This window comes from Theileria orientalis, chromosome 3 (genome assembly GCF_000740895.1).
Source record: "Theileria orientalis strain Shintoku DNA, chromosome 3, complete genome".
NCBI classification, from domain to species: Eukaryota; Apicomplexa; class Aconoidasida; order Piroplasmida; family Theileriidae; genus Theileria; species Theileria orientalis.
Window position 1 is genome coordinate 296744 of NC_025262.1, and position 20914 is coordinate 317657.

A 20914-nucleotide genomic window follows, 5' to 3' on the forward strand; every position below is an offset into this window, starting at 1 on the left:
ATTTTAATCTTTCTGTCTTGGATCACACATCTGGTGATGCCATGCTTCTTATCGTATAAATTTTTTTTCGACTATATTTTTTTGTGTTGTCTTCCATACACTATCTATATAGCTATAGCATGCACGAGTATTGTGTTAAGACTGATTAGATTCTATGACATTAGCGTTGCCCTATGGCAAAATTTTTAAAAATTTTATTCTTTGGTCACTTTATAATTATCGAGGATTTACTCGAGTGCGACAAAAACCATTCGTTAATGATTGGTGTAACATTTGGGAAAAAATCTGGAGATAATATTGCGTGTGAGTTTCCTTCCAACTCCACCAGCTTCACGTCACATTTGTTCTTCAGGTGATTGTATACAACGTTCCTTTGTCCCTGTAAATTTTATTTGTGGATTATTGTCAATACAGAATCATCTACTTTCTATCTAACTGATACCAAATACCCTTTACTGGAGCTCAATATCTAATGGGTAGACAGTGCTTATTACACTGATCGACTCTTGTTTAGACTTATGTCAGCAACTGGTACTTGGTACTCTTATCTAACTACTACGTTATCGTAACTACTATGGCAAGAGTAGCTATCGTGCTTACTGTGACGTCGCACAGTGGGTCGTTTGACACGTGTATGAAGAGCGTCGGGATCTTGTCCGGGTAGTACTTGATGTTCCTCAACACCTCCTTGCACGCCCCGAACAGCAACTCCACCGTCTTGTAGAATATCCTGTCCGAGTAGTGAGATGGGTCCTACAGTGTTTTGATAAGGGCGTCAGTGGACCTACCTTGTATCTAGAGAACGACTCAAACGAGTCCGACACCCGCTTCGTCTCCAGCGGGTTCTGCGTCCTCGGGGACATGAGCGATATGAGCTTGATCACCCCGATTGTGAACTTCTTCGCGAACGTGTCAATGTTGTTGTCGATGTTAAGCATGCCCGAGAGTATGAAGACGCCGTCCACGAACTTCACGCCCGGCTTCGCGTGCTTGTAGAACTCCTGCGCCGCCTGGATCGCGATGTTGCCGCCAAGCGAGAAGCCCGACAGGTAGCACTTGAGGTCTATGTTGTCCGCGCTCACGCTGTACACGAACTCCTCCCGCCAGGCCTCCTTTGTGTTTTCGAAGTTGCCTCGCTTCACGATGTCCACGAACTGCAGCACGTCGTTGACGTAGTCCTTGAAGTCGTTGATGTAGAACTTCAGGTCTGACACTGAGTCCGAGAGCCCCTGCGACTGCAGGTCCATTCCGTATACGCAGTAGCCCATGTTGTTCAGCGACTCGAGGAAGCTTCCGCTGTACTGGAACCTCGGCGACATCTCGAAGGCGTCCCTTCCGTCGAGCTCTGACCAGCCGAAGATCTCCTTGTAGACCTCGTTCGTCTTCTCGTCGAGCTTGATGTTTTTGTAGAACGAGTCCGTCTTGATGCTCGTGAAGTCCTTCATGTAAGGGGTCACTGGGTATCCGAACCTGTCGTAGTTCCACTCCATGTCGAACTCGCAGAAGTTTGACCTGAAGTGTCCCCATGAGCCGTGGATCAGGATGATGTTTCCCTTCGGGTTGTCCACTGACGCGCAGTACGTTCTTATCAGCAGTCCCTGCTTGTTTCTGAAGTGGCTCATCAGCAACTTTCTGTTCCCTCTCGAGTCCACTCCGATTCCTCTGTGCGTGTAGATCGGGTCATCTTTGTTCGAGAGCACGAAGTCGTACGTCTTCTTGTCCACTGCGCTCCACTTTTCTCCGTTTTTCGCGTAGTACAGTACCTTGTTCTCCTCCGAGTCCGTCACAAGCAGGTAACACAGGAAGGGCTCTCTGTTTCTCGAGTAGAACCTTGCGAAGACGCACTGGAAGCTCCCGTCGCTCTCCCAGACTGTTCTTCCGCTGTCCACTACTCTCTTGACGCTGTATCCTGGCAGCGCCATGAACGTCTCCGACAGTATGTTGACGTTGTACGTTCTTTCTATTCTGTACTTGGTCCTGTCCACGTTTGTGTAGTCGAACGTGATGTTGTTGTTGAACTGGTTCAGGTTCATTCCGTGTTCCTTCAGGCACTGCACGTACTCGCTCTTGGCTATCTGCTTCCACGCCAGCGGCACCTTTTTGAAGAACTGCTTCTCCTCGGCCTTCCCCTTCATTATCACCAGGTGTATCAGTGCTGGCTTCTTGTTACTGTAGAATATGTTTACGAATGTGCAGTGGTCCTCGTAGTTCCTGCTCTTCCAAATCGTGTTTATTCCGTCAAACACTCTGCTCAGCACGTATCCTGGCGTCGGCACTATAATTACGTACGGCTTCTCTCTCGTTGCGTTTACTAGAAAGTGGTTTCTGTCGACCTCCGAGTTCACATTCAGTGTCACGTAGTCCAGCACAGACTTGTTTAGTGCCAGCAGGTCAAAGTAGTAGTAGAACACGTTTCCTGACACTTGCTTCCACCCCTTTTTGTCCTTAATGTAGTAGTATGCTCCTTCTATCCCTTCTTCCGTCGTGACTGCTATATGTATGTATTTCGGGCCTTCCCTGTTCGCCACTGAGACCTTTTTACACGTTTCGTCCTTGTTCTTCAAGGTCCAGACAGGTACAGACTTTTCCAGTACACTTACTAGTTTACAATTTTTTGCCGGTATGTATGTATGTGTTAGTATCCCATGAGGCAGCTGCTTAAACAATTCGAATTTATCTTCGTCGACATCATCGGTAACATCGAGTGTGACCGCGATCGGCTTCCTCTTAATGTTAACATTTGGTCTAATTTGATTTTGCATTCCGCAAAATGTACAATATTTAAAACATTAAGTTGATTTTTTACCGGAACTGTCCATTCTTCCATTCCCTCATATGGGGGAGCTTAAGCTCTACTTTTCGTCAATATCCATATTTTTACTTTTTACATTCTTTTAATTTTTATTTTAAAACCTTACAAATATATCTCTTCATACTTTAGCCCAATTTCCCCTTTTAAGGCCTTTTCATATTCTAATTCTTCTCTAAAATTCTGTTGATTGATTATTCTTCGTTTTCCATCCATTTCCCATCCTTTTTATTTTTATAACTTACACATTGTAATATATTTATTTCTGCTTTCGTTTTATGTTTTTATTTCTAAACTAAACTTACACATTCTAGTATAAAATTTTATTTAACTTTTGTACTAATTACGAACAGATTTATATATCTTAATGTACATTAAAGTCCCTTTTAAACCGCTCCACTGTTTCCTTGTTTAGTCTTCTTTCGCCTCAATTATCAGAGATTCCAGCTTCTTTCGAGCGCCTTCAGTGTTCCTGGTCCTTTCCAGCTGCTCCACTATTTCCTTCAGGTCTCCCTGGTCTCCGTATATGAATATCACAATTAGCCACTTCATGTCATTCCACATCTTTTCCACCGTCTTTGTGTACTCATCGCTTCCATCAGCCAATCTACTTTCCTCGTTTGACTCACTCTCTTCTGTCGACTTAATGAACCCTGGCTTTGGCACCACTTCTGCGATTGTCGGCAGATTTACGTTATCCTCCAGCAGGTGGTGGTAGTTTGTTATAAATTGCTTTTTTATGTCGAATGGTGGGTTCCAGTTAAGGAACTTGTAGAGCCCCTCCTCCACCAGCATCTCCAGCTCCTCAGTCGTTGCTGCATCCAGGTCCTCCTGGCTGAACTTCCTTTCCGTCAGGTCCTTTGTCAGATTCACTATGTTCTTCATATACTTCTTCGACCTCTTCACCTTCTGCAGTCCTCTCTGTATCAACGCTTGCGGCAGTGATTCGTTTGGCACTCCTTCCTTTCTTATTACTTCGACCAAATACTCCTTATTTTCGTCGTATGATTCCTTTGTTTCCTTGCCCAGTAGCTCCAATACTCCCTTTACTTGTTCATTTTTCATCTTATTTACTTCCGATTCTCTTAGTATAAGCCCGTTTGGTGGTATTTTTATTGCTCCATCTGTCAGTGATAGCTTCGGAAACGAGTTTAAATCAAGTCTTGCTTCAGGCTCTAGTGTCCAGTTATAGTCTTCTAAGGCTTCTTCTGATTCTTCCAAATCATCTTTCTCTTCCACATCCTCTATTTCAGTATCAAAATCGTGGAACTGTATATCGTTGTCATAGATTGTTGTATTCTTGAAGAACCTTTTTACCAACTTCTTATAATTCAGGTCTATGAATTCTATTTTATCTCCCTTTTCATTTTCCTTTTCACCATTACTATCACCAGCTTCTAACAGAAACACCTTATCGTTATCTGCTCGTGTGTGTTTTAACAAACTCCCTATTGGCACATCATCTGGTAACTCAGTTTCACTTCCGTGGCCATAATCCTCGCCCATATATTTTCCTCGCACGTCCACTGCTTGACCTGACCTTTCTATACTCCTGTTATTATATGGATAAAGCTGTACTTCGTTACTACTGATATCATTCACCAGGCTCTCCTCCAACCTGTTACTCTTATCCTCCTGTGAATCATATTGTTTAGTACCATGTGAATCATTTAATCCTCTGTCATCCTTACTTAACATTATTTGATTCGGCTTATTTCCGTATACTACTGTATTTCCTTGGTGCAATTCCTCCACTTTTACTTTATTTGTCAACATCCTGTCAGCTTTTATGGTCTCCTTTATGTCCTCCTTCAGTACTATGTCTTCACAGTTTCTCGTCTGGTGCCTACTCAGCACCTCGTTCAGTATCTTCTTCTCCCACCATAGCACCTTGTCTTCGCTCACTGAGGAATCCATTGTTAAATACACCAGTGGTCTCTTCGTCTTCTTCTGCTTCTCCTCGTTCGCATCCATGTCAAAATACGTTTCTATTAGTGACTCTTCGAAGTGCTCCTTCCACATGTCTTCGTCGAATGTGTTTTGTGCTGTGGTCTCTCTCACCTTTTCCACGTACAGGTTTAACCTTATTCCTGGGTACAGTATCAGCTGTTTCATTCTCAGCCACTCGTGTTGTTGTCCTTGCATCCCTATGTTTTTCGCAATTCTATTTTTCTTAAGTATGCAGAACACCTTTTCCTTCACTCCATCTCTGGTTTCACTTATGTTACACTCTACTATCACTCCGTTTCTGTATATTTCTGTTACTGTTCCCACCAGTCTAAGTCCCGTTTTTACGTCACTTATGTCCAAACTCTTGTTTATATTGTTCACAAATGAGACTTGTGGTCCGCTTGCACCTTCACCTCCCTTTGAATCTGGGTCCAACAATTTGCGATACTGGTTATTTGTTATCACTAACACCGATGGGTCTATGTAGTTTCTTTCCTTAGGCTCCTTTCTGCATCCTGCGTGGTAGTATTCCAAATATGCGTTTTCGTTTACTCTGAACACTTGGATATACCTTCCTCCTATCATTCTATTTGCCATCTCTCTCGACGCTTTATCTCTCACTTCTATGTTTTCGCATCTCACGTACGCGTCTCCTGTAAAGAATCCGTTCTCGTTCTTTATGAAGACCACGTTGACTACTTCGTAGTTTTTCAGCCACTCGAACACCATCTTCTCTGTTGCCGTGTACGGTATTCCCTTGAGATACAACAGTGCGTCGTACGATGGCGAATATATGTCTGGCGGCGTAGGTAGCCTCTTTCTATTCGGGTAATACTGCACTTCTGCTATAAAATTCTGGACTTGCAGCTCCTTTTGTTCTTCGCTCGTTCTTTTTACTGACTCAACTATTCTCCTCATTGTCCTTTTAGCCATCTTCCTTCTCAGCATGGCCTCCGCCACCTGCTTCCTGTGTCTTGCTCTTCTTGCTTCTCTCTCATCGAACTCAAACTTCTTTGCTGATAGCACGTATTTGCTTCTAGAATGCGATTTACTTGGAGCTCTGCTAATAAATGTGTACCCATTGCACACATTGCTACTTCCATTCAGTAATTTATGCGATATGTCACCTGTACTTTTAATATAACTGTATTTTCTACCCAAATTCCCGTGGAATCCTTGCTGATTATCAGATATACTCAGTGAATATGAGAAATGGTGTGGTCGAATCCCAGGAATCTTATATATCACGAATAAAAGACAGGTGTATATAAATAATACATCCTTAAATCTGTATAAATACATTTGCAACTGAACATTTCAAAATTATTTCCCATTCATCATGTAATGGTATTTTTGTTCAAATTAAGTCCATTGTACGGCATTCTTCAAAATGTGTTTTATCATAAGTCCATTTACTTTACTCTGTTATACAATAATAGAAATTAACCTTATGAAATTACAAATTAAAAATTCAAACAATTAAAATATACAGTGACTACCATATTAAAAACTTCTCATGGTTAGAGTGCTCAGGATTCCTTTCATTTCTGTTCAAAGTTTTTAACCATTCCTTCCAGTCTCTTCAGGATAAAATACTGCGTTTCTATGTTCCTCTGTGCGCAGTTCCAAATACACGATTGTTGAGATGACGACAGCGATTCTCCTGGCGTTTGTACGCACTTGTTAAAGCACAGTCCTAACATTTTAAGTGTCATTTTTTGCGATTGTACTGCCTTCTGCAAGGCTATGAAGGCCTGAACGTATTGTTAATAAAATTTTCTGGTTTTATGTGTATATAGTGGCTTACTTCTGCCTTTTCCTTGTCGTCCTTAGGGTTCGACAACGAATCAGATAAATCCATACTACAAATACAAACTACATTTAAATTCAATATTATGGGTTTTACGGGAACCAATGAATTTACGGAATCGTATAATCTCAGGTTAAAAACTAAATTAGAAAGTAATCTATGTGTTCTGGGGAGTTGAGTATTTGTGGCGAAGAATCCTTCCTATCTGATAAAGGCCGGTCAATCCCATTGCGAAGTTAACTGAACGTTATTTTATATTAAGTGCTTTAATTAAGAGATGGAGGTCACAAGTAGGTGGAACAATAATTAAGCTTCAGTTATACACAGAATATGGATAATCCAAATACCTGAAAGAAGGTTATAATTTCTTGGAATTATAATATAGCTGTATCTCGACCATATTAGCCCTGTACAAGAAACGGCTACAAATTAGTTGCACATTAGTCATGTGTTTCTCCTACCTAGTTGCTGGGGGACCGACATCAGTTCCACTGGCCTATTAATGTCCGACAGATTTGCCAAGGAGATTGACCATTTAAAAGCCGGGGCGTAAAAATGTATTGTAAAGGGTCCAGCTGGATGCGCTATACAAATCTCATTAATAAGGGCAAATCAAATCACAAACAACTAAGGATATACACAAATATTAAAACTATGGTGTAATTTCTATTCTAAGTTTGTGGCTGTATTAATATAACTCACCCAGAACGTTTTTGACCTTTTCTGGCCATGGCAGTGCCAGAACCTTCGATTGAATGAATGGAACTATTCCTGGGAACATTAATTTATTAAAAATGCCACTCATTCTACCAGCTACAAATACTCATATATATAACATAATTTAACTGTTTCATGGGAGACCCCATCCGTGCCTAAGAATCCTAACCACTGTACACATTTTTATAAAGTTTACATATTTATAAATATTTTATAGCCATAACGCCCATAAATCCAAAAACTGTTACTGTTAACCATAAATTTCATATAATTTTACAAGATTCCATTGGAACAAAATTTGTGGACCCCCTTCTTTATTTAACCAGTTTCCATATTCTTATGTACTCGTCATCTCCCACTGACGCGAAAATGTGTTCTTTTCTGTGTCGATTCCACGAAACTGCGTTTACGTCTGCCGTATGTGCGTCCAACTGAGTGCTGATGTCACAGTGCTTGCGTACCTCGTAGATGTTTGAAAACTTATCCGATAAGTCAATCACTTTCACCTTGTTGTCTCCCCCCGCCTTTGTCAATATTTGTTTCAGTCCCGTTTCATCTTACCGTGATTATGTAGTCGTCGAAATCCAGGCCGTAAATTGGCCTCGAGTGCAACTCCTCGTACGCCCTGTTCACTTCCCAGTCGTCTGAAGTGCCATTTGTTAAACTCGGCCCTTTTACCTTCTTACCTGCGAGAATTGGCCCGTATTTCCCCAAGGTGACCTCTTGGTATAGCTGCGGCACTGGGAAACTTGTGTTCAGTACCACACATCTGTTCTTAAGCACCGTCGACAGTTTTAGGCGCTCCTTACAACTCTTCAGCAACTTGCCTAACAATCCGTTTAAACCCACTGTAAGCCTACTCTGGTAGACAAACACGTTTTTATCAGACGAACATGACGCCAGTCTAGTTCCGTCTCTGCTAAACGCCAGGCACCAGACTGTGTTAGTGTGTAAGCCAAGAGTCTGGATGCAAAACCTAAATGACTTGTTTTCACTCACACACTCTCAACATACCAATCATTCTGCTTCAGCGTCCATATTTTTATTGTGTTGTCGTATGAAGCGCTTGCCAGGAGCAGTGCAATGGGACTCCAACACACGTGCTTGACATCTACAAAATCTATTTATTGGCCTATGGCCTACCTTGTTTATGGCCTGTCAGTATTGCTGCGCAGAAATAATCCAGGTTACTGTTAAGTCTGTTCAAGTCCTCGTAGTCTTCTTCTTTCTTCTCCTGGCTCTTTTCGTAAATCCAAATCGTTTTGTCTCTTCCGCAGCTCGCTATATAATTTCCGCTTACGTCGAATGATGCGCATTTAACCTAATCAACATCGACACGCTCGAGCGTACCTCGTTCTCGTGGCCCTCTAATGTCGCTATACACACCCATTTCTTCTCTTTCTGCCCTTCCACTTGATCTTCAGGTCCACTTACGGGTTCACAATTCTTTGACCATATTGAGGACGTTCCGTCGAAGGATGCACATATTAAATACTTTCCATCGTTGCTAAACTTAACACTTCTTGGCGATTTTTTAAAGAAGTCGTCTATTTCACACTAAAAGTTACACATTTTTAGTTTTTTGACTTACTTCAAGCTCATAGTTGTATTCGCCTCCGCACTCTTCTTTATTCATTGTACACCTGTTTACTTCCCTGGAAGCCTCAGTTTTTTTCAACCTCCATATTTTAACTTTAAAATCCGAACTGGAAGTTGCGAACAAATCCTCAGTTGGACTCCAGGATACTGACCATATTCTCTCGTTGTGGCCATTTATGCACAGAAGGTGTTTAATCTCCATTTATTTATCATTTTATCTTACACCTTAAGATTATTTTACATGACATTGAACATGAACAACTTTTAAGTTTTAATATTAAATATTTATTGTAAATCGCGGCTCGTACTCCTATTAATAGGGTCTAAACTCAAATTCTCAATCCACTTCATTTTTCAATATATGTGTTATCTTACTTGTAAAATGGTTATAAATAGTTGTTCAATTGTAGTATATATTTATGAATGGGTTCTCATGTGATCAATGTGGCTCCGTTTTCACGAACGCGAGCAATATGCGTCGGCACAAACGGTTTTTCCACTCAAACAGGGTATGGACGGCTAAGTAACGCCGACGTGCTGCTTCATAAGCACCTGTTCTAATCATTTTTAGAAAAATTTTAAGTGCGAACTCTGCAATGTCACGTTCACGCGCTCCGACCACCTTAAGCGTCACTACCGGAGCCACAACCGTGTCGTCCACTTTCTCTACTGTGACGTGAACGGGTGCAAGAAGCGCTTCACTCGTCCCGATAAGCTCGATTCTCATCGAAAACTCCACATGAAAAAGCTGGAGGAAGGTAACCTTTTCGACCTGACATTCCCTTCAGATGCCATAAGTGTTAAGGGGCTTTCCGTCGCCAAGATGGTTGAAAACGATTCAACTGTGTTGGTGTGTCCGTACGACGACTGCCGCAAAAAATACGGCTCTTATTCTGGGATCGTCAAGCACATCAATTCCCACTTAGGTAATACACATTGCCTAATAATGAGGCCACAGATCCCCCGAAGAAGGAGGTTGTTAAAATTGCGACTGTTGTTTCCTGTGATGGGTGTTCGAAGGTATTATCGTTCTCTTCTCACTCCCTGTTCAGACGTTCAAGACCGAAAAGGGACTTGAGCAACACACAAAGGTGCCCCCTGTCCTTTAATTCATTGTTAGGCTCACCACTCGGCTGAAAGCGTATCAGACGCTTCCAAGGTCTACTTCGTCTGCCCTCAGGACGGCTGCAGGAAGATTTACACTACGGTAACTTTACTTATTGATATCATGGTACTGTGTATAGAGGAGTAACTTAAATATGCACATAGCCAGGAACCACGGCGAGAAGATTAGTTTTAAATGCGATGCTTGTGGCTCCTCCTTTAAGTGGAAGAAGAGTTTAAATCTCCACAAGTGTAAGGCTCTTGATCATTCGTTATAGTCCAAGAAAGGGTTCTCTATCTTTTCCGTTCCCTCGACTGGGTAGATGACCGTCACCTATTTAAAATTACTTGTATTTTTTTATTTTTTGCATATACTTGCGTGCTATCGACTGATCCGTCCTAGCTATTGTTATATAACTGAATAGTGGATTCTTTAGTTTAATCTCTCGAAACTTACTGAAGTTCCGCGAGCCACTAGAAGTCCAAGGTTTCTCGTCTCCCCTGATAATGTACTCGGATCATCAATACCTATATAATTTTTAATTCAAAATTTATGTGTATTTTGACCATACTTCTTAGCAATTCCACAGTGTCATCTAAAACTAAGTTGGACATTGCGTCATGGCCTTTCAGGACTCCTTTGACTAAAAAACAAGTATTAAAATAAAATTAATGTTTGATGAGTGGTAGTTATGTGTAGAATCCCAGTAAATATTTGATAATAACTGTATAGATGGTAATTACAAACCTTCTCTGCCTCCGCTAAATTTTACATATACTTCCTTATTCAAATGTTTATTTAAGTTAATAACGCTTTTCGCATCTCTAAAAGACTTGCCAGGAGCAGTCATTATCACATATAGTTATATAAATACTAAAGATACACCATATTTGTGGTACAGCCATAATACAATATACATTTTATATTTATTTACACATTTATCATTTTAAGTAAAATAAAGCATATTATGTATAATATTGACTAAATAACTTAATTTTGAATTGATTTATCACAAATTCAAGTATAATGTTATTCTCGTTTAACAAAGTAGTTATTTAATGTATTATTATGCCAGCCAAATTAATTTTTATACTTTGAAATTAACTTTTATTTTAATTTTTATGAGATTCTTTAATGTTTATTTAATAATAATCACTTACACATATAATACAGTCATTTATATTACCAGGTATGTTATACAATATTCATAAATTCTTTACACATATGTACAACATTGGCATACATAGTCACAATGGATCATCTACGTCAAACTCCCAAATACATATTTGATACTTTTATGTTCTATGGTATATATTTCATATTGTTTACTGAACTTTGTGCGATCTACTAATTTGCTTGACGTGTCCAGTATATAACCCTCGATAGTAACCAGACTCTAAACGTTGACGGAATATTATTTTACTGACCTTTGTAGTGGTGGATCTATTTATTTACACATGATGTCTGTTGATATAATTAATCAAACCTATGTACCATAGCTAGTTAACGCACATATCCGTGTTTATTGTCTACTTAGTATACACATAAAATGGAAGGTCCTTTATACTTTGATTTAGATCTAAATCATAAGTTTAGTAACAATCAGTTTGTGATAAAGAAGAGGCAGATATTCAATTTTTTTTATTGTACAAGATATACCACAAGAACTGGAGATAAATTTGCAATTCAATCACTTAAGTTCCAGAAAGCCAACTATTCAATAGATAGTATCGACGCCGCTGATAACTTGAGTTTGAGTTTCTTTACACCTAAGAACGATGATAGGCCATTCGTCTTGTGTCTTGAAAAACCGAACAATAAAACGGTTTACTATGGTTTGGCAGACAAAAAGGATTTTAAGTGGAGAGAGATTGATGTCCAAGGTGTATCTAATGATCTTGATGATGATGCCCTCCTGACTATTCTTAAAAACCGGTACGTACAATACTTTGCAAGTGTAATAAATCTAAGTGCACATGCGATATTCAACCTTACGTGTGAATACGGAGACGTAAAATACACTTTAGTGCACAATTTCTTGTATGAAATGTATGATAAATATCATTTTAAACCAAACAGGGCGCACTCCATAAAGGCAATTAGACTTGATGGACTTGAACTCTCATTCGATAAAGACCTTAGGTTTGTTCAAGACCTGTACATATATTACGCAAACTATGACCTTACTACGCCCTTGTTGATAGAAACTGTTGGGTTCAGAATGGGTGACAAAATTCCTCTTGTCAACTACTTCACTGCTTTTAAACCTGGCAGCTATACTTGGGTTGACGTCTACTCTGACTTGACTCTGACATATCCCAAGTGCGAAGGGGACATTGGGCGCATTCTTCTATCAGAGATTAATAAATATCGTAATTATCCGGTTGAGCTAAACTTAAAACTCCAAAAACACGCGAACGTCGATCACATAGTCGATAGATTTAGTGACATACCTTTCTATTTCGGGTGTATGTCCAACTCGAGATATGGGTACAACATGTATTATCCCAGGGCTGGGTCTACGTTTTTAGTTGAGAGTCTCGTGATAAATGACCAATTTCAGGACATTGAAATTCAAAGTAGGGAGTATCGAAGTGTGTTCATCTACTACCTAACTGATCGGGAAAAGGCCATTTTAATCTGCTTCGGGCTACGAGACGATTCCTATAGCCCTTTGCATTTTATTTGGTATAAGCTTGAGGACTCGATTGAAAACAAGTGGGAGAGAATTGACTTTTCTGCCAACCCTGAAAACGAGTACGAACTCATAGAGAACCAAATAGACGGTTTATTTGGAACTCACATCAACGTCAAAATTTTAATGTACAAAACTTTGGCGGCCACCTTATTCACGTTCGGAACAGTTGTAGGAGTTTACATAGGTGTGAAATACAGCGATAGAATGTCTGCCTCATTCGAGAGACTATATAATTTCACAAGAAGATTTGTTCGTTGAAAAATATACACGAGCACCATTGAATTCATTGCACATATTACAATGATAAGTTACTTAATCGTTATAAATTATCCATATATTCCTAATTATAATTATTGTATTATAATCAGAGGAAACAGGATTTTTCTAATAAACGCTGTAAAAATAAGCTTCAATTAATAAATTCCTAGTTATTTACAACATCAGATGTGGAATGTTCAGCTTAATAAAAAACTTGATTTTGGTGTGTTGGCATTCCACTACTCGATGGGGTGTGGTTCGTTGTATTTATTTAGAATAATCTCAGGTCATTTTGTAGCCCATTTAATTTTTAATAATCTTACATCAAGTCGTATTTGCCCGTTGATTTTATTCTGTGGCTATTCATACTACCATGATTGGATTTGGGAGGTGTTTGCCTGGTCTGGTGCCCCTTCAACTCTATACTCCTAGATTGAATTTATCTAACGGTTTAAGCGGCTGTAAAGGCATTTTGGGCGTTCGCCATAAGGGCTCTAAGAAGGAGGTGGGCGTTTTTGGCTATGAATCCTCCACCAACCCCTGGGAGGACAAGAGCTACCGGTCCCTCAAGAAGGAGCGCGGCCACACCGGGTGGCCGATCATGATTGCCGTCAACAGCACGCAGCCCATGTGGCAGAGCTACGTCTCTCAGGACCAGACGGTGATTCCCAGGGACGGCTACGGCTGCCTCGCCACGTTCCCGCCCGAGGTCTCCACCAGGATCCTGCACACGTTCCGCCTGCCCCCCCAGTTTTACCCCTTTTTGAAGAAGCTCGGCGACGACACTCCCTCCCTGAAGCCGTACATGGACAAGCTGATCATGGGACTCTTCACGAACCACGACTACGAGGAGATGTTCTACAAGTTCGCAAAGCCCCTTAAGATTTATCGCAAACTGATTCCGAAGCCCTACCGCACCGTCGAGGAGCAGTCCAGGGAGGCCGAGGTCTCCTGGGAGTCCGCCTGGCTCACCTACAGGCAGAAGGTCGTCGCCGAGTACAACATGGGCGCGTACCTCCGCGAGTACGTGCTCGGCATGCTTATCTCCTTCTACTTCGCCTACCTCTGGGCCGACATGCACAGGCAGTACAGGGCCGACATGAGGCTGTTTTACCACGAGGCTCCCGAGCATAAGATTAACTGGGTGAAGCCGAGGGGCGACTTGGTCTAGCTCGCCCTTTCAACGCCAATTATAATATTTTACTTTTATTCTCACGCTCATCTAATCACCATCCTTTTCAGCTCATTTACAGTTACCTTTTCTCAAGTGTTTATGTTCATATACCTACTTTACGCACGTACCACGTATACCGGTACCTACATTGTGTTTTTAAATATTATTTACAGTCCCTTGTTGCTTATTAGTTTACATACTACATTGATTACAATTGAACGTGCATTTTGTTTTGGTATTTCCTGCTGAGTTGGCCTCGCTTACACATGCCTGGCCTCCTTATGCGGGGACGTGTAACATGTCTCTGAAGTACCTTTCTGCTTGGCCGCGCAGCGTTTTCTTGGTGTTTGAGCTCCAGTTGAGCTCCTTTTCCATGACTCCCACCACCTGGTCCAGGCTCTCCAGCGCCGCTGCCGCGTCGAGGAACGCAAGCCTCGTTCTTCTTGCCAGCACGTCCACTGGTGTGCACGCCAGCTCGTTCCTCACTCCGTAGACGACCTCTCCCAGCAGGTGCGGGTAGTTTTTGTGCAGCTTCGTCAGCATGTTCAGATCCTTCGAGAGCCTACACACGTCCTCCGCCTTGTATCCGTAGCTCTCCACCAGGTGCGAGGCTGTGTCCTCTGAGAGTCCGTAGTCTTTCATCAGCCTGTGCGACAGCTGATTAAACCTTGGCCTGATCTCATCAATGTTATGGTTGCCTTCCCTGTCGTGTGTTCCTATAATATTTATTAATTTTATTATCATTGTTAATAAAAACATCATTATCATTGTTATTACAACCATCGTTGTTATTATTATCATTATCATTGTTATTAGTTTTATTATTATTATTGATATTATAATTATTGTTATTATAATCGTTATCATTAGTTTTCAATTGTTCCCACATTTGCGTGTGTACTCAATTGTTATTTCAATAAATATCTGGTGCCCTGTTACTCACCTAGTAACACCATATTCCTCGTTCTGCACTTGTAGCTCTGTTTTAGATGTTTGTAGAACTTCAGCAGGTCGTCCACGCAGTCCTGCGCCATCAGGCGGCATATCGTCCACTTGCCTCCGTACACGTTCACCAGGCCCTTCTTGTCCACTTCAATTACGTGGCCTCTCGACAACTTTCCTGTCTGACTCACGTCATCCACTCCCTTTATCAGTGGCCGCAGCCCTGACCACGTCGACTTAATTTCGGACCTACGCATCGTTACGGCTACTATTTTGCTGTTTCCTACCTCAGTTGTTCGTTTGTGCAGTTCATGTAGAGTGACGCGTCCCCTGTGATGAAGTCTATGTCCTCCTTTGTGGCCTTCGGGTTAAAGTGCAGGTCGTCTCTGTTGTCCGTCGTCCCTATGATCGTTTCGTTCAGCCACGGCAGTGCGAAGAGCACTCTTCCGTCCGTCGTCTTCGGGATGATGAGCCCGTACGGCGTTGGGCAGTACTTTTTAGGCACCGTCAGGTGGCTTCCTCTGCTGTAGAGAATTGATATTTGGCTCTCCGGGTCGTTCATCTTCTTCACCTCTCCTGCGAATGGTCCGGTGCAGTTCACCACCACTTCGCTCATCACTTTGAACTCCTCTCCTGTCAGCACGTCCTCCACCAGTGCTCCTACCACCTTGTCGTTTTCTTCGTCTCTCAGTATCTTCTTCACCTTAACGTAGTTGCACACTGTCGAGCCCTTCTGTCCTGGCACGTAGTTGTTCACTGTGCTCGTCAGCGCCATCATCAGGTTCGTCCTCGAGTCGTTGTGCTGTCCGTCGTAGTACACCACCGCTCCCAGCAGCCCCTTCGTGCGCAGCGCTGGGAAGTTAAAGAGTGCGTTTGATTTATCGCTGAAAAATGAGCTCGGGATTCCTACGATTGCGTTAGTCGTCTTCATTTGCTGTTGAGTCTCGCTCTCAGGCCAAACTTACTTGTCTCGTTGCAACAGAAGAACCTCGCTAGCAGCTCGTACACTTTTATGTTGACCCAGAAATAGGGCAACTGCCACAGCTTGTATATTGGCATTACGATTGGGATTGGGTAGTTTGCGTACGGGAGCGTGCCCAGCATGTGTGCTCTCTCCTCCAGCGCCTTCCACACGAAGCGCAGCTCCTGGAAGTCCAGGTGGTAAATTGCGCTCTCGAGGTATCTGATTCCTCCGTGCAGCAGCTTCGTGCTCTTCGACGACGCGCCTGAGGCGAAGTCGTTCGCCTCCACCAGCGCGCAGTTCAACCCTCTGGTGGCCAGGTCCAGCGCCACCGACGTCCCTAAAGCGTATTTATGTTGTCTTCTCGGAATATTTTGCTTTCGCGGTACACATAACTAATATTTGCGCGACATCTCACCTGTACACCCCCCTCCGATTACCAGAACGTCGAACTTTTCATTCTTGAGCTTACTTAGCATTTCATCTCGCGTTTTTAGCCTCTCTGGCACTGTGTACTTTGTGTTTTTGGGGATGGAACATTTTTCGTGTTCGAACTTCACAAATCCGTACGTGCCTGCCAAGGCTACGGAGCTGGCGCCCAAGACCTTGGCGAATCCTTTGAAGCCCATTTGAGTAAACAATTTAACAAAAACTCAACACTGGGTAAATATCTAACAATATATCTTCCTTTGAGGCCCACAACACCTTACATCCTGTCCCCCATAGCTTCATCTCTCTTTTTCGAATTTATCCCCGCCTTCTCACTTTTCCTCCTCTTCTTCACCCTTATTCTGATTTAACTTTTGTTTCTCGTTGGGACCTCTTGTTTTTCTCTCACTGTGTGCTTCTTCTTCCGAGTCCTCAGCGCCTTTACTGTCTAATTATTCTTCCCCTAAACTTACTATTCCTCCCGTTCTCACTGCGCCTAAACGCGTGCACGTTCCCGAGCCTCGATTTTAGCTATGTGTGCTATCTAACACGAATATTCATAAAGAGGTAAATTAGTATGGGTGATTTAATCTTCGTCGAATGATTCGTAGAGCTGTCTCTTAACCTCCTCCCAATCGCTCTCTTCCGTTCTGGCAGGAATTTCACCCCCGTTAACTTGATGGTCGTTTTCATTATCCTTGGACTTGTTTGCGTTTGATTGGCTGTCGTCCGGGTTTTGGGCCTCGTTACTTGATCTTCCCTGGTTCCTGTTCTCGTTTTCCTGCCCCGTCTGTCCCGTGCTTATCTGCTGGTCCAAGTTACACTGGCTGGAGACGTATTCGCATGCTGTTTCGAACTTCATATTTGCAAGGTCCCCTGCCTGTTGGTAGAAACGATCTGCCGCGCTCATGCTTGGGAATTCCTGGTAGTAGCCTCCTACGTTAACTGCCCCTCCGTAGTAGTAGTCCTGTGCGTAATACCCCTGGTTTGCGCTGATCCAGTTTGCCGCGTTGTCGATTTCAGTGCCGCTTTCGATCGACGTGTTCTTGCTGGTGTTGTTCTCGATGGATGAGCGATTACCGTCGTTCGTGTTATTTTCAGTGCCCGTATTGTTCTCGCTGTCCACCCTGTTTTCCAACGACTGATTTCCCGTCAATGCTACGTTACCTGGGTCCACATAGTTTTCCGCATAAAACCCTGCTGGTGTTACGTAGTAACCGTAGGGCACTTTGCCATCAGGCCCTACCTCCATCAGGTATTTTCCGTACAGGTAGTTGTGGATGATCAGTTCATTGATGTTTGGCGCATAGAAGAACGATGGGTATATCTCGCTGTTCATTCGGTAGTCCTGGAACGGGTAGCTACCTACCAGCTGCTGTATATCAACCTGTTTTGCCACGTTAACTTGTTCGTTTACTTCCGGGCTCTGTTCGCCGATTTCTTTGTTCTGTAGTCTTTTCATTTCCTTGATTTTGTTTTCCTTTTCAATTTCTTCGAGCTCATGAAGTAAGTCACACGCTGCTACGAAGTTATACATGTTTATGCTTTCCGCAATGGTTGACATTGTGCTTCTGGTCGTTACTTCTCCGCAGTGCCTCTTCACTGCCTTCCACTCAAACTCTTCCGTGCCCTGCCTCACCAATCCTTCTCCGTCGACGTCCAAAATCGTTCTCTTGCTCGGCACCAGTTCATTTAGTACTGTCCCTGACTGCGGGTTTGCCAACAGTTCCAACTCTCTCCTCGGCCACTGAACTGTGGTTTGTGCCCCTTCGTTTCCTGCTGCCGACCTGTTGTCGACATACTCGGTACATGGACGTGTGCTGCTCGCGTTGCTACGGTTTGCGTTGCGTCTGGTGTTACGGTTACCGTTCCTGTTTGTTCTGCGGTTCGTACCACGGCCACCTCTGCCTCTTAGGACTTGATTGCACAACTCTCTAATGGCGTTTCTACGGTTTCCCCTAGTTCTCGTTCTTCTTTGTGTCGGCTCCTCGTTAACCACCTGCACTTCCTCGTTAACTACTTGCTGCTCCTCGTTAACTACTTGCTGCTCCTCGTTAACTACTTGAGGCTGCTGGTTAACCAACTGTACTTCCTCGTTAACTACTTGTTGCTCCTCGTTAACCACCTGTACTTCCTCGTTAACTACTTGGGGCTGCTGGTTAACTACTTGAGGCTCAGGGTCTATTATTTGCACATCATCTTCATTGTTTGCAACGTTCACGTTAGTACTAACGTTGGTGTTACATTGCTGTTGTCCGAGATCTAGGTTACATGGCTGTGGTCCGTTGTTCACGTTCGTTGTATCCACACTGTCTCCCGTCTCGTATGGGCATGGTACCATGTTTTTAACCATATACTTTGCCACGTTTGATGCAGAATTTGGTCCCAGGTATGCTCTCATGGCCTCCATTGCCTTCGGCTCCATCTGTGCCGGTACGTTTGGCTGGATTGGTGCCGGTGTTACCTGTGGTTCCTGTGGTTCCTGTACCGTTTTTTGCTCCAACGGTTTCTGTGCCACTTGTGTCATATTTGCACCGGTTGTTGCTGTTGTTCCTTGTAGCGTATTGGGATCGATTGTTCCTGTTGCGTTCGGTGCCGATTGCGTAACTACGGCTGCTTTTTTTGATTTGTTCGATTTTCTGTTCCGTGTCACGGTTGGCACATTTCTTACTTCCCTCGCCTCTCCGTTTGGCAGCACTTTTCTTTGTGCGTTTGACACATTTCTTGACCCTCTTTTTGTCTCCTTTGTCGATGTTAGCGTTGACGCTATGGTTGCGAAAGCGTCTGATGCTATTTTATAGTCAATTGGTGAAAGCATACTTGGCGCCACTGGTCCCATTCTTGGAGTAAAGCAGGCCGGGTTATATCGTATCATGGCTGCTAACATGGCTGGTGGCATGTTTTGAAACATGGCTGCTAACATGTTTGGTGGAATGTTTTGAAACATAGCTGCTAACATGGCTGGCGGCATATTTGGCGGCATATTCGGTGGCATATTTGGCGGCATATTCGGTGGCATATTTGGCGGCATATTCGGTGGCATATTTGGCGGCATATTTGGCGGCATATTCGGTGGCATATTCGGTGGCATATTTGGCGGCATATTCGGTGGCATATTTGGCGGCATATTCGGTGGCATATTCGGTGGCATATTTGGCGGCATATTCGGTGGCATGGCTCCTCGTCCTTTTGCCAACATGTTTGGGTCCATGTTTTCCTGTGCATTTGGAATCATATTCGGATCGACCATTCCGGGCCCGTTTGCTGCCATGTACGTTGCCATTGGTTCCGGTGTCATTGGCGACTTCATTGCCTCATTCGTTCCGGATGAATTTGATTCGGTCCCTGATTCCAATGCTTCCGTTGTGTTCGATTCCATTCCCTTTTCCATGTTAACTTCGTCAGGTGTGCGTGTAACCACTCTGTAGTACTGGCGGTTGACATCCTCTTGCTGCTGTGTTGTAACTTGGTCCGACGTTTGAACTGCATCCCTTTGACTTGGAGGCTCGTTATCCCTTACATCGTTGGACTCGTCAGTTTTTTCAACGTCGTTTGTGATCGTGTTTGAGGCCCTCGGGTTCTTTGGGCGTGGCTGTTCGTTGGGGTTCTGCCCATTGTTGTATGGGCACACTCTGCGCACGGCCATATTCTGGTTAGGCACAACCGGGTGACCGTTTGCGTCTCTATAGCCGTAGTAGGGGTTGTACATTAAGTTTTGGTTCATTTGGTTGTAGTAGTTCGGTTGGACGTAGTTCATGGCGTTCAATGCGTTCATGTAGACTGGGCTCATGTATGTATTTCTTGGCACGTTTACGTATCTGTTTCCAGCACGATTGTTCGTCGCCGCTTGGTTGTTCGTTCCGTTTGCGTTAATACCATTCCCATTCTGGTTGTACATCATCGCGTTGAATTGGTATTGCAAATAATTAAGAGCGAGTCCAAGGGGCATTATTGGAAAGTATGATGGGACTGGTCTTCCTCTGCGCTCCATTGTTCTGTACCTCTCCTGTCTTCTCTTTAGAATCCTTTCATACTGAGATGGGTGAACACCTACTAAATTTCTTATTGTGTTATTACGGTTGTGATTGTTCTGATACTGGGTTCCGTTTCTTTCCATTTTAATGACACACATTGTTCATCCTTTTGAAAGCACAAATGCAAAACCCATTCATTAAGATAGAACAGAATTTATGTAAAACTCTATTACTTTACAAACTAACCTTGGATAAAAGAACGCCTATCAGTTATCGGTGTGAATTTTACTTAGATACTCCTTATAATTACAAAAAATACGAGATTCTTTCGATCTCGCCGATCGATATAGTACAATAACTGCGTTTCGATAATAATGTGCAACTTTTTAGTTACTTTTGCTAAGTGGCTACACATTTATCTTACACCTAGTCATAAGACAGACCTAAACGGTATTTGACCGACACCTCTGCAAATAAACTGTAAATTT

General features: G+C 42.9%; 12 protein-coding genes across 12 annotated transcripts; 3 read left to right on the forward strand and 9 right to left on the reverse strand.

Annotated features, from left to right (window-relative positions):
• Positions 1-205: 205 nt before the first annotated feature.
• On the reverse strand, positions 206-2762 carry TOT_030000129 (uncharacterized protein; the record flags this gene model as incomplete). Its single annotated transcript, XM_009692874.1, has 3 exons — positions 206-379; positions 601-753; positions 789-2762. 3 exons carry the CDS (start codon positions 2760-2762, stop codon positions 206-208), a joined length of 2301 nt encoding a protein of 766 aa, XP_009691169.1.
• A 152-nt stretch (positions 2763-2914) lies between these two features.
• TOT_030000130 (hypothetical protein) lies at positions 2915-3025 on the reverse strand (the record flags this gene model as incomplete). Its single annotated transcript, XM_009692875.1, has 1 exon — positions 2915-3025. One exon carries the CDS (start codon positions 3023-3025, stop codon positions 2915-2917), a length of 111 nt encoding a protein of 36 aa, XP_009691170.1.
• Positions 3026-3220: 195 nt separating this feature from the next.
• TOT_030000131 (uncharacterized protein) lies at positions 3221-6061 on the reverse strand (the record flags this gene model as incomplete). Its single annotated transcript, XM_009692876.1, has 2 exons — positions 3221-4344; positions 4435-6061. 2 exons carry the CDS (start codon positions 6059-6061, stop codon positions 3221-3223), a joined length of 2751 nt encoding a protein of 916 aa, XP_009691171.1.
• Positions 6062-6300: 239 nt separating this feature from the next.
• TOT_030000132 (uncharacterized protein) lies at positions 6301-6620 on the reverse strand (the record flags this gene model as incomplete). The annotated part of the gene is made up of 2 exons (XM_009692877.1): positions 6301-6513; positions 6567-6620. The coding sequence occupies 2 exons, from the start codon at positions 6618-6620 to the stop codon at positions 6301-6303; spliced, it is 267 nt and encodes an 88-aa protein (XP_009691172.1).
• A 106-nt stretch (positions 6621-6726) lies between these two features.
• TOT_030000133 (light induced protein like protein) lies at positions 6727-7374 on the reverse strand (the record flags this gene model as incomplete). Its single annotated transcript, XM_009692878.1, has 4 exons — positions 6727-6809; positions 6917-6991; positions 7031-7153; positions 7272-7374. The coding sequence occupies 4 exons, from the start codon at positions 7372-7374 to the stop codon at positions 6727-6729; spliced, it is 384 nt and encodes a 127-aa protein (XP_009691173.1).
• A 226-nt stretch (positions 7375-7600) lies between these two features.
• TOT_030000134 (uncharacterized protein) lies at positions 7601-9087 on the reverse strand (the record flags this gene model as incomplete). Its single annotated transcript, XM_009692879.1, has 8 exons — positions 7601-7717; positions 7748-7810; positions 7848-7930; positions 7973-8262; positions 8301-8397; positions 8430-8607; positions 8637-8843; positions 8878-9087. The coding sequence occupies 8 exons, from the start codon at positions 9085-9087 to the stop codon at positions 7601-7603; spliced, it is 1245 nt and encodes a 414-aa protein (XP_009691174.1).
• A 217-nt stretch (positions 9088-9304) lies between these two features.
• On the forward strand, positions 9305-10267 carry TOT_030000135 (uncharacterized protein; the record flags this gene model as incomplete). The annotated part of the gene is made up of 5 exons (XM_009692880.1): positions 9305-9394; positions 9457-9811; positions 9844-9976; positions 10026-10092; positions 10130-10267. 5 exons carry the CDS (start codon positions 9305-9307, stop codon positions 10265-10267), a joined length of 783 nt encoding a protein of 260 aa, XP_009691175.1.
• Positions 10268-10422: 155 nt separating this feature from the next.
• TOT_030000136 (U6 snRNA-associated sm-like protein) lies at positions 10423-10840 on the reverse strand (the record flags this gene model as incomplete). The annotated part of the gene is made up of 3 exons (XM_009692881.1): positions 10423-10517; positions 10562-10633; positions 10738-10840. The coding sequence occupies 3 exons, from the start codon at positions 10838-10840 to the stop codon at positions 10423-10425; spliced, it is 270 nt and encodes an 89-aa protein (XP_009691176.1).
• A 699-nt stretch (positions 10841-11539) lies between these two features.
• TOT_030000137 (conserved hypothetical protein) lies at positions 11540-13116 on the forward strand (the record flags this gene model as incomplete). Its single annotated transcript, XM_009692882.1, has 2 exons — positions 11540-12937; positions 13057-13116. The coding sequence occupies 2 exons, from the start codon at positions 11540-11542 to the stop codon at positions 13114-13116; spliced, it is 1458 nt and encodes a 485-aa protein (XP_009691177.1).
• A 203-nt stretch (positions 13117-13319) lies between these two features.
• Positions 13320-14311, forward strand: TOT_030000138 (conserved hypothetical protein; the record flags this gene model as incomplete). The annotated part of the gene is made up of 2 exons (XM_009692883.1): positions 13320-14111; positions 14189-14311. 2 exons carry the CDS (start codon positions 13320-13322, stop codon positions 14309-14311), a joined length of 915 nt encoding a protein of 304 aa, XP_009691178.1.
• Positions 14312-14399: 88 nt separating this feature from the next.
• Positions 14400-16652, reverse strand: TOT_030000139 (FAD-dependent glycerol-3-phosphate dehydrogenase; the record flags this gene model as incomplete). The annotated part of the gene is made up of 5 exons (XM_009692884.1): positions 14400-14836; positions 15064-15311; positions 15350-15968; positions 16028-16363; positions 16442-16652. The coding sequence occupies 5 exons, from the start codon at positions 16650-16652 to the stop codon at positions 14400-14402; spliced, it is 1851 nt and encodes a 616-aa protein (XP_009691179.1).
• Positions 16653-17038: 386 nt separating this feature from the next.
• On the reverse strand, positions 17039-20569 carry TOT_030000140 (hypothetical protein; the record flags this gene model as incomplete). Its single annotated transcript, XM_009692885.1, has 1 exon — positions 17039-20569. The coding sequence occupies one exon, from the start codon at positions 20567-20569 to the stop codon at positions 17039-17041; it is 3531 nt and encodes a 1176-aa protein (XP_009691180.1).
• Between the last annotated feature and the right edge of the window lie 345 nt (positions 20570-20914).